General features: G+C 42.0%; 1 protein-coding gene across 2 annotated transcripts in view; it reads left to right on the top strand.

Annotated features, from left to right (window-relative positions):
• SLC2A11 (solute carrier family 2 member 11) overlaps window positions 1-12,213 on the top strand; it is a 103,976-nt gene that overhangs the window by 35,613 nt on the left and 56,150 nt on the right. The window contains exon 1 of one of the 2 annotated variants that reach the window (XM_044289744.1): window positions 3,378-3,825. The exons of the other annotated variant lie outside the window; for it this stretch is intronic. Coding sequence (XP_044145679.1) covers window positions 3,742-3,825 — 84 coding nt within the window. The 5' untranslated portion in view covers window positions 3,378-3,741. Of the gene's footprint in view, window positions 1-3,377; window positions 3,826-12,213 lie in introns of those variants that run through there. 2 annotated transcript variants of the gene reach the window in all.

The following is a 12,213-nucleotide window of genomic DNA, read 5'->3' as shown; positions in this document are numbered from 1 at the left end:
ATATGATTTTTGTTATTTACAACATTTTTTTATTTACAGTATTTTTATAGAGCAGGTTGTCACAGACGCAGCGATAGCTAATATGTATAATTTTTTATTTATTTATGTAAGTTTTACACAATGATTTAATTTTTGAAACAAAAAAAATAATGTTTTAGTGTCTCCATAGTCTGAGAGCCATAGTTTTTTTTTTAGTTTTTGGGTGATTATCTTAGGTAGGGTCTAATTTTTTGTGGGATGAGATGACGGTTTGATTGGCACTATTTAGGGGTGCATATGACTTTTTGATCGCTTGCTATTACACTTGTTGTGATGTAAGGTGACACAAAATGGCTTTTTTTACACCGTTTGTATTTAAAAAAATGTTACAGTGTTCACCTAAGGGGTTAGGTCATGTGATATTTTTATAGAGCTGGTCGATACGGACGCAGCGATACCTAATATGTATACATTTTTTTTATGTAAGTTTTACACAATGTTTTTATTTTTGAAACAATAAGAGTCTCCATATTCTGAGCCATAGTTTTTTTTATTTTTTTGGCGATTGTCTTAGGTAGGGTCTCAATTTTTGCGGGATGAGATGACAGTTGGATTGGCACTATTTTGGGGTGCATATGACTTTTGATCGCTTGCTATTACACTTTTTGTGATGTAAGATGACAAAAAATAGCTTTTTTTTTTACACCATTTTTATTTTTTTACAGTGATTACCTGAGGGGTTAGGTCATGTGATATTTTTATAGAGCAGGTTATTACGGACACGGTGATACCTAATATGTATACTTTTTTATGTAAGTTTTACACAATAACAGCTTTTTAAAACAAAAAAATGATGTTTTAGTGTCTCCATATTCGGAGCCATAGTTACGGACGCGGCGATACCTATTTTATTTTAACTTTATTTGGGGAAAATGACGTTTTTGTTTATTTTTACTTGAAACGTTTAATTTTTTTTGGGGGGGGGGGGGGGGCTTTATTTTTTAAACTTTTTTTTTGTTCCACTTTGGGACTTCAATTTTTGGGGGTCTGATTCCTTTTACAATGCATTCCAATACTTCTGTATTGGAATGCATTGGCTGTATGAGTAATACTGTGTGTATTACTCATACAGCTTCCGGCCTGTGAGAGCCAGAGGGCTGGATCTCACAGGCTCGTCACCGGAAGGCAGACCTGTGTCCATAAAGCCTCATTCACATGTCAGTGTTTGGTCAATGATTTCCATCAGTGATTGTGAGCCAAAACCAGGAGCAGAGCCTCCACAGACATAAGGTATAAGGGAAAGATCTGCACTTTTTCTGTGTTTAGAGTCACACCTGGTTTTGGCTCACAGTCACTGATGGAAATCACTGACCAAACACTGACTGTGTGAATGAGGCATAACAGGTTAACCACTTCAGCCCCCCTAGCTTAAACCCCCTTAATGACCAGACCACTTTTTACACTTCTGCACTACACTACTTTCACCGTTTTTTGCTCGGTTATGCAACTTACCACCCAAATGAATTTTACCTCCTTTTCTTCTCACTAATAGAGCTTTCATTTCTGCTGACATTTTTACTTTTTTTGATATTAATCAAAATTGACCAACATTTTTGCAAAAAAATGACATTTTTTAATTTCTGTTGCAAAATTTTTCAAATAAAACTCAATTTCTATATACATTTTTCTCTAAATGTATTGTTCTACATGTCTTTAATTAAAAAAATGCAATAAGTGTATATTTATTGGTTTGGGTAAAGGTTATAGCGTTTACAATGGTGCAAAAAAATTAATTTACGCACTTTGACTTTCTGAGCACCTGTCATGTTTCCTGAGGTTCTACAATGCCCAGACAGTAGAAACACCCCACAAATGACCCCATTTCGGAAAGTAGACACCCTAAGGTATTCTGTGAGGGTCATGGCGAGTTCATAGAAGTTAGTTTTTTTTTTGCACAAATTAGCGGAAAATGATTTTATTTTTTTCTTACAAAGTCTCATATGCCACTAACTTGTGACAAAAAATAAAATTTTACATGAACTCGCCATGCCCCTCACGGAATACCTTGGGGTGTCTTCTTTCCAAAGTGGGGTCACATGTGGGGTATTTATACTGCCTGGCATTTTAGGGGCCCTAAAGCGTGAGAAGAAGTCTGGAATCCAAATGTCTAAAAATGCCCTCCTAAAAGGTACTCTTTGGGCCCCTTCGTGCACCTAGGCTGCAAAAAAGTGTCACACATGTGGTATCGCCGTACTAAGGAGAAGTAGCGCAATGTGGTTTGGGGTGTATTTTTACATATACCCATGCTGGGTGAGAGAAATATCTCAGTAAATTGACAACTTTGTATAAAAAAATGTAAAAAAGTTGTCATTTACAGAGATATTTCTCTCTCAGCTTCTCCTGAGTACGGCAATACCACATGTGTGACACTTTTTTGCAGCCTTTAGGATTTCACCGGGCATTTTTACGCATTTGGATTCCGTGAGGGGTATGGTGAGTTCATGTAAGATTTTATTTTTTGTCACAAGTTAGTGGAATATGAGACTTTATAAGAAGAAAAAAAAATAAAAAAAAATAAAAATCAATTTCCGCTAACGTGTGCCCAAAAAAAACTAACTTATATGAACTCGCCAGGCCCCTCAAAAGTGATCTTTATAGCGCCGCAGCGATTTTGCGGTGTTTTTGCAGTGAAAAAAAAAAATATTTCTGTCACTGCGGTGGGGCGGACTGAACGCAAGAGTGCGCACAAGATCAGGCCTGATCGGGCGAACACTGCGTTTTTTGTAGAGCCTATAGAACATGTCCTATTCTTGTCCGCAATTGCGGACAAGAAAAGGCATTTTCGATATAGTTCTGGCAATGTGCGGATCCGCAAAATGCGGAAAGCACATTGCCGGTGTCCGTGTTTTGCGGATCTGCAAAAACACCTACGGATGTCTGAATGAAGTCTGACAGGGGGTGATCAGGGGGTCTATATGGGGTGAGCAGGGGTTAATAAGTGACGGGGGGGGAGTGTAGTGTTTGGTGCTACTTACAGAGCTGCCTGTGTCCTCTGGTGGTCGATCCAAGCAAAAGGGACCACCAGAGGACCAGGTAGCAGGTATATTAGACGCTGTTAACAAAACAGCATCTAATATACTTTTCTGATGCCATTATTTTAACATCTACAGCCTGCCAGCGAATGATCATCGCTGGCGAGCTGTAGTATAACTTCCGAGCAGCGCGTCGCTGTGCGCACGCATTCATGCAAAATCTCACCTCTCACGAGATGACGCACCGGCGCGTCAACGAGGAACAACCCGACCGCCCGCAGGACGCATCCCTGCGTTAAGAGGGTAAAGGCTGTCCGTGCCGTTCTGCAAATTGCGGAACGCGCACGGGCGCCATCCATGATTTGCGGACCGCAAAACACCCTACTGTTGTGTGCATGAGGCCTTAGGGGGGAGAGAAGCACCCTGGCTGCCCCCAGCTCACCTTCAATTGAGAAAGTTCTTCCCTGTCCTCCTCCCTGGTGATGAGGGCCTAGCTTCACAGAGGCGTGGTGGGCCCGCCCTTAGTACCAGTCCGACACTGCACATACACCTGCAAATATGATTACAAAGAAGTAGAGAATCCCTATGTTATAACCTAATGTCTCTCTGAGGGAAAAGTGCGCGGTTATCAGCTCCTTGTAACAACGTGTGTCAGGGATCAGGAGGAGGCGGCCGCGTCTGGTCCTGCCAGTCACTGTGGAGCCGGGCAGCAGAGAAGCCGCACTGCTGTATGCTGCAGCTTGTCACCGTGCACGGCGCGCCCCTCAGCACTACCATGGATGAAGAGGAGGAGGAGACGAGGGCACGGACATCGGTAAGAGCGGGAGGCGGTGTGCACGGCGTGCGTGCTGACGTCTGCGTCCTCCTCATGAAGGGTGTGCGGTGTGGGGTACATATAACGTCTGAGGAGAAACAGGTGTCCCTGACGTTTATATTGGCGCATGTTCTGTCAATGTGTCAGCGTCAGACTGGCCCTGAGCTGCTCAAGACATGGCCGTTATCATGAAATGCGTTTATCTGCAGTCACACCTGGGCAGGGGGCGTCCTGTCGCCCCATACACAGAAATGGGCTTTTGTAAGCCATAACCAGAAGTGGGGTAAACAGAAAATATAGATTAGCGCCTTTTTAGAATTGGTTTGAGTCAAAGGGGGCGAACAGTGTGCCACCAGATCTGGCCATAGCTATATCACACTAAAGCCTGCGTTTTCTGAGATCATTCTACTGATGATCTGGATAGGTCATTGGTATCTGATCTGTGGGGGGGCCGATGCCAATCAGCTAGCACCGCGGCCTTCTCACGATTGTCAGAGGTCCAGGGTGTCGGACCCCCACGATCAGATACTGATGACGTATCCAGAGGATTAATCATCAGTAAGAAGACTGACGTGCTGACTGAAGGGGGGCGGGTCCTGGTGCCTTGAGGAACATTGTCTACCAGGGACAGCACCGTACATTTGGTGGTTGCTGCGCCCAGTATAGGTCACTTGAATGGGGAGAACTGCAGAACCAGACATAGCCCTTACAAAGCATTGTCAGCCAGCAATCTAATGTGTATGGGTACCTCCTGACTCTCCTCTACAAGATGTTGGGGGAAGGGGGCGGAATTGAGCAAACTGAATATTTTTTGCCCGATCCTTTAGTCCCTGGAGATAAGCCACAATTCAGAGGTGTCTATCAGTAGCTCTCTCCTCTTTCCTCATTGTGTGCACATATAAGAGTATAAATGTATTGGGGAGGAGGGACAGTTCACTGTAAGCCAAACTGAACATGTATGGGTATGGAGGAGTCGAGGGAGATAACTCTCAGCCAAATGATCATTCAGCCGACAGCTATTAACCTCTTGGCGACACATGACATACTAATATGTCACAGTGGGAAGTGACTTTGCGCAAATTGACGTACGTTTCGATGATCCGGCGGGCACAGGAGCTTTGCTCTGTATCTGCCGGAATCAGTGTAAACGCAGATGCCAGCAGATTAACCCCTTATATGCCGCAATCAATGTTGACCGCAACATATAAGAGGATCGCAGAGGGGGCTTCCTGTGGCTCTCCATTGGCCTCCTGCACTGTGGTGCCAGGGGGCCGATGACAACCTCAGGCCTCGCAAAAAAAAAAAGGCCTCTGTGTCTGCCATGTTCGGAAGAAGCATGTGAGACCCAGGCTGGGTCTCACAGGCACACTGTCATTGTGAAACTGACAGTTCAATGCAGTACAATACAGCATATACTGTACTACACTGAAACAGGGATCAGACCCTGTACAGGAACAAAAATAAAAAGTAAAGTGTTTTATAAAAAAAAAGTTTACAGTAAAAATAGTGCCCCTTTCTATTCATCAAGTGATTTTTAATAAAAAATAAAATGTAATAAAAATAAACATTAGATATCACCGTGTCCATAATAGGCGGCTCTATAAAAATATCTCATGACCTACCCCCTTAGGTGAACACCGTAAAAATCTGGAATTAGACATACCGGTAATTCTGTTTCGATTAAGTCACCATAAAGGCCACACAGGAGATTAACCCATGACCTCTGTAAGGGCAGGAACAGAGAAGAGGCTAAATTGCCCCGTCCAACCACCATTCCTCAGTGTTTCAAAGATTACTAAGTGCCAGAATCATAAACAAAATAATTCAAGGTATTACATCATACCACAAAAAGGGAAAACACAAGGTATTACTTCATACCAATAAAAAGGGGAAGGGAATTATGGGCCGTCATGGTGATTTCATGGAAACAGAATTACCGGTAAGTCTAATTCCGGATTTCCATTTCATCACCATGACGGCCACACAGGATAATTATAAAATTATACATTTGGGGGGGGGGCAACCGCTTGAAGGACTTTGCGTCTATATGAAAGGTCGGAAGACCTGGATAAGTCTAAGCGGTAATGTCTAACAAAAGTGTGTATGCTTAACCAGCTGGCTGCCCTGCATATGTCATCTAGGGAAGCTCCTGCTTTTTCTGCAAAAGTGGTGGAAACTGCTCTAGTGGAATGAGCCCGAACATTTGCGGGTGGATCCAGGTTCTGAAGTTTGTAGCAGGGCAATAGAGGACTTAGAGACTTTTAAGCCCTTATTCTTTCCTGCAAACTGGATGAGAAGACTGTCATATTTCCTAAAGTCTTTTGTGGCTTCCATATATTTTAGTACGGTACGTCCAACGTCAAGAGTATGGAAGTTGCTTTCCTTCTAGTTTTTTGGTTTGTCGCAAAAGGAGAGGAGGATGATTTCCTGGCTTCTGTGATAGTTGGAAACTACCTTGGGCAAGAATCCTGGATCCAGTTTTAAAACGATCTTGTCGTCGGAGATAGTGAGATATGGTTATCTTATGGAGAGTGCTTGTATCTCTCCCTGTCTCCTGGCTGAGGTAATGGCGATGAGAAAGGTGTTTTTGAAGGAGAGTAATTTTATTGTGCAGTCTTCCAGGGGTTCAAAAGGAGAATGCATAAGTCCGTTTAGGACTAGGCTTAGGTCCCAGGTAGGAGTACGAGATCTTAAGGAGGGCCTTAACCTGATTGCTGCCCTAATAAATCGCTTAACCCACCTATGATCAGCGAGACTGGTGTCGAAGAAGGTACTAAGTGAAGAGATTTGCACTTTCAATGTAGAGGGTCTAAGTCCCAGCTCTAGACCGTTCTGTAAGAAGTCAAGTATTTTCTGGATGTTAGGTTCCCTGAGGTTTAGTTCTATCTCCCCAGACCATGAGCAGAACTTCTTCCATATTTTTAGGTATATTGCGGATGTTACTTTCTTCCGACAGCATTTCTTTGTGGATATGACTTTGTCAGAGAGACCTTGGTGTTTTAGTATGGCGACCTCAGGATCCAGGCTGTGAGCTTGAGGAACTTTGGATGAGGGGGAAGAATAGGACCTTGATGAAGAATGTCCTGGATGGGCGGTAACTTTCAGGGTTCCTCTATTGCTAGTTTCTGAAGTAGGGGGAACCAGCTCCTCTTTGGCCAAAAAGGAGTGATCAGTATAACTGTGGTCCTCCCTTCCATGATTTTCAGAATTATTCTCGGAATCAGGGGGAGAGGGGGAAAGGCGTATGCCAAACCCGAATTCCATATTAGTGAGAGAGCATAGATTCTCCAGGGGTTGTCTCTTGGTTTCAGCGAATAGAATGTTCTTAGTTTTGTATTTTTTCTTGAGGTGAACAGGTCTATCATGGGGAGGCCCCATCTCCTGGTTATCGTCTCGAACACCTCCTGTTTGAATGACCACTCTGACTGGTCTATTTTCTGTCTGCTGAGGAAGTCTGCTTCCTGATTCAGAGAGCCCTTCAAGTGGACTGCTGAGATAGATTCCTCTTCTTTCTCTGCCCAAGAGAATATTTCTTCCCCAATGCTCTGGAGTTTTTTTGAACGTGTACCTCCCTAGTGCCTGAGGTTTGAAACAGTCGTCATGTTGTCCGATAGGATCTTTACATGGCGGTTCTTTAGAAACTCCCTGGCTGTGTTCAGGGTCTTCCAGACAGCATATAGTTCTCTGAAATTTGATGATTGATTGGACGTGTCCTTTCCCCAGGAGCCCTGGTAATATCTTTGACCTTTGCCCCCCAGCCTGATTTGCTGGCGTCCGTGAGAACTGTAATTGATGGGTATTTGCTCCATGGGACTCCTCTGGACAAGTTTTTTTTCCACTATCCACCATGAGAGGGATACCTTCACAGAGCTTGGGATCCGCAATCTAGTTTTTTGTTCCACAGATCCAGAAGCCAGTTTTGCATGACACGATAATGGGCCTGAGCCCATTCTACTGAGGGGATGCAAGAAGTTAGGAGGCCCAAGAGGCTCATTGCCTCTCTTATAGAACATTCTCTTTTTGATTGGAATCTTCTGACCTTTTGTTTGAGGGACTGGATTTTGACCTGGGGGAGAGCTTTTGCGAGTCCAGGGTTACACCTAGGAAGTTCACACTCGTGGAGGGATGTAGAACAGATTTTGATCTGTTCACTATCCAGCCCAGCTCCAATAGACGGGATAAGAATATTTCTAAAGGTGGTAGAAGGAGTCTCGTCGAGTTGCCTATGATTAACAAATCATCTAGGTAGAGTACTATGTTGAGTCCTTCCTGTCTCATAGGGGCTACCATCTCTATTACCAGTTTTGTGAAGAGTCTCGGGGCAGATGAGCTGTGAACTGGAAATGAAGGATCCGGTTGTATAAGTCGTGAACTGTGAATCGCAGGTATTTTTGATTGTTGGGATGTGATAATATGCTTCCCTTAAAGGATAACTGTCACACTTAGACCCTAATTTAAATTTTCATATATGTAGTTACTAATAACATGATATTCCAGAATCATTGGAATGAATGGACGGCACTCGCAGCAAGTGGGATACAACAATATAGTTTATTTAGATTATAAAGATAAGGGGAATTTAAAAAGTGTCAGTTGACTGTGTCAGATGATAGTTGACATATATGAATCTAGCTTGTCTGTTTGGTTTTGATAGAACTTGTGATGTGTATACTCATTAATAAGTGACTGAGTTTATAAATAAATAAGTGTATACATGAATTAATAGGAATTTGATAGGTGTCCTAATCGAGGTTAAATGTCCTTAAAATTATCAATTGATGTGTGTATGTATATATATATATATATATATATATATATATATATAAACAATTCATCAATAAGTATTAAAACATATTTAGTGTCCATCTGTGTTTTAAAAATTCATATTATCCACAAACAAGTTGATATACTCCAAAAAAGTCCATAAAAAAAGTTTGTAAAAAATTCAAATTGGAATTATACCTAAGAAATGTCTATAGATCAATAAATAATAGATCCCAAAAATTCATGTAGTTCCAAATAAGTTGTTTTGATTTCATAAATTCATGCAGATAATTTTATCGATCGATCTCAATAATAGATTTTTTAGTGATCACTAATAATCAAAGGAAGGAATTGAGGTGATAATGGATGCTGACAGATCCTTTTATAAGTAAATCTTTCATATAGTTGCTCCTATATTTGGATATGTGCTTGTGCTAATAGTAGTTGAATCTCCACCTGGAAGGGAAATGACACAGATGTACGTTACCACTCTTCTGTGTGTCTCCAGCTGACACCGCCGACTACCTGGACAGCTGTGAAAATACAGGTGGACAGTACTCCTTAGTAATAATGTTTTGGGTGCTCGTCTCCAGGAGGGGTGATAAAAAGCCCCTAGTAAAGCAACACGTAGGTATCCAAAAAAATATCTGTTCATACGTATTCATTATGCAACAGTATCCAAGGAAATTAACCTGTTTATGTTGGTGCATTATGTGAGTGTCACATAGGGATGGAGCCCTGTGACACAGTCAAAATCCATTTTGTAGGTGGCTGGGGCACACGCAGTGTTTGATTTCTGCGCATTGGCGGGGCACACTAGTTGCGCTCAGATATACTCATTATATGCATATATGCAGGCTTATTCCATTGCGCATACGCCCACTCCCTTTTCCCAGCCCTTTATTCTGCACTTAGACACATTGCAGATATATGCACTAAACGTTATTGCGCATGAACGCTATACAATATTGGAGCTTCCAATCCGGATTGAGTGCCGTGGAATACCATTGTTATTTTTCCATCATCTCCCCCACATAGTGCGCCCAACACCGACCCTCTGTACAAATATAGTGGCATTATATATTTAATAGAGCGCACTGTTGATTCTGGCTCTTACACTACCGGAAGAGTCGGGCTGGAACGCAAATGCGGTCCACATGTGACTGGCACCTGCATCCGGATGTTACCTAACCGGAAGTGCCGTTTTTGGAACGCAAATGCGTTCCACGAGGGTTCGGCACAGGAAGTGACGACCTCGGCAGCTCGTTGCTGGAACACAGATGCGTTCCACCTGCATTTGACTTCCCTAGGCGTCCCTCATGGCGTTACCAATGGCTCCAACACTACAGGCTACCCGCCCAACCTCACCTGCACATCATGGATAAGGTATGTTATCCCAAACTGCTGATGACAATGAAGTTAATTGTATCACAGGTCACTCCCACTCACATGTTTTTGTATGTGGGTATTTAATCCCCACCTTCTGATGTATATGCATGCTTGAAAAAGGCTAACACAGCCGAAACGTTGCATCTGGAATAAATTCCACTTTTTGCACCCTTTGGACGTGCTGTCTTCATTTTTATTTTTATTTTTTGGATACCTACCTGGACAGATGGAGACACACAGAAGAGTGGTAAAGTACCTCTGTGTCATTTCCCTTCCAGGTGGAGATTGAACTACTATTAGCACAAGCACATATCCATAGCTATTATTGAGATCGATCGATAAAATTATCTGCATGAATATAAATTCATGCAGATAATTTTATCGATCGATCTCAATAATAGCTTTTTTAGTGATCACTAATAATCAAAGGAAGGAATTAAGGTGATAATGGATGCTGACAGATCCTTTTATAAGTAAATCTTTCAAATAGTTGCTCCTATATTTGGATATGTGCTTGTGCTAATAGTAGTAGTTATTTGGAACTACATGAATTTTTGGGATCTATTATTTATTGATCTATAGACATTTCTTAGGTACAATTCCAATTTGAATTTTTTACAAACTTTTTTATGGACTTTTTTGGAGTATATCAACTTGTTTGTGGATAATATGAATTTTTAAAACACAGATGGACACTAAATATGTTTTGATACTTATTGATGAAGTGTTTATATATATATATATATATAGACATCAATTGATAATTTAAGGACATTTAACCTCGATTAGGACACCTATCAAATTCCTATTAATTCATTTATACACTTATTTATTTATAAACTCAGTCACTTATTAATGAGTATACACATCACAAGTTCTATCAAAACCAAACAGACAAGCTAGATTAATATATGTCAACTATCATCTGACATAGTCAACTGACACTTTTTAAATTCCCCTTATCTTTATAATCTAAATAAACTATATTGTTATATCCCACTTGTTGCGAGTGCCGTCCATTCATTCCAATTTTTCACTCTCCTTTACTTGAAGCTTTTTGGGTTAGCTTACTCGGACTGAGCACAGCTACCATTCTATTACTGGAAGTGAGCCACCTATATTGCACATTTTTATATTCCAGAATCAGTATTATTAGACTGACTTACCCCATATTTAATAAGATTCAGCACAAAACTGCAATTTTACTATTCAGTTAAGATGGCCGCCACTGCCCTCGCCCTGAGGCTAATCCCACCTGCCCTCACTAGCCAGTAACAATAGCCCCCCAAAGGTGTCAGTAACCAGAGCCCTCCCCCCCTAAAGGGTTAATCTCCTGCAGCACAAAGAGATCCTCTTACCTCATGTTGCTTTCATTTATACACTGAGCAGATGGAAGATCTCCCTTCCCTGGTCTGCGCTGGTTCAACTCTACTTCTCCAGCTCTGCTGAGTGAGGGAGCGTCTGCCAAGCGCAGGGACAGGGAGAAGTGCACACAGCCCAGGCACTGTTATCAGCTGCTGGGGAGGACCTGGCTTTAATCATTTACTTACAGTCCCTGGCTGTCAGTAATCTGACCTTGCACGCTGCGTGCTTCTGCGTCCTCCGTCCTTCAACAAATAGACGGACCATGCCTAGCAACCCTATTTTAAGCACAGGTAAAAGAAGCCTGTACAGGGAACAAAACTGTGGAATTAAGGGGTAATTGAATACACTGTGAAAAGTTGAAATAGGGCCACCAAGGAGATATTAATCACCACAATCCAATACTCCCCAAAAAAATATACGACAGTTATTCTTTAAATCGACCGAGCACATGAGCTCCCATGTTTATTAGAGGGGTAATCGACTTCCGGGATTTCATTTTCAATTTCCTGTATAGGATACGTTTGTTCAGGTGTTTCAGATTTATTATCGTGCAAAAGGATCCTTCTTTCTTCCTTACTAGGAAAAGAGTCGAGTAGAAACCCTGTTTTATTTGGGAAACTGGGACTGGAACTACCACTCCCTTTTCCACTAGTTCCTGGACGCCCAAAGGAATGTTTTTCTTGGAAATCCTGGAGCCTGCATTTGTGATGACAAATTTTGCTGGGGGGATGAAAGTGAATTCTATTTTGTATCCTGACTGAATGATTTCCAGAGCTCAGGGATTTCCAGAGCTCAGCCTCCCCCCGACTATGGCGTCATTGCTTGTCGTCAGACTTAGCCTGGGGTTTGAGAAGGATACCTCTTCCTTTA

The sequence above is a fragment of the Bufo gargarizans genome, chromosome 1 (assembly GCF_014858855.1).
Source record: "Bufo gargarizans isolate SCDJY-AF-19 chromosome 1, ASM1485885v1, whole genome shotgun sequence".
NCBI classification, from domain to species: domain Eukaryota; kingdom Metazoa; phylum Chordata; class Amphibia; order Anura; family Bufonidae; genus Bufo; species Bufo gargarizans.
This window is presented reverse-complemented; position numbering and strand designations above follow the sequence as displayed.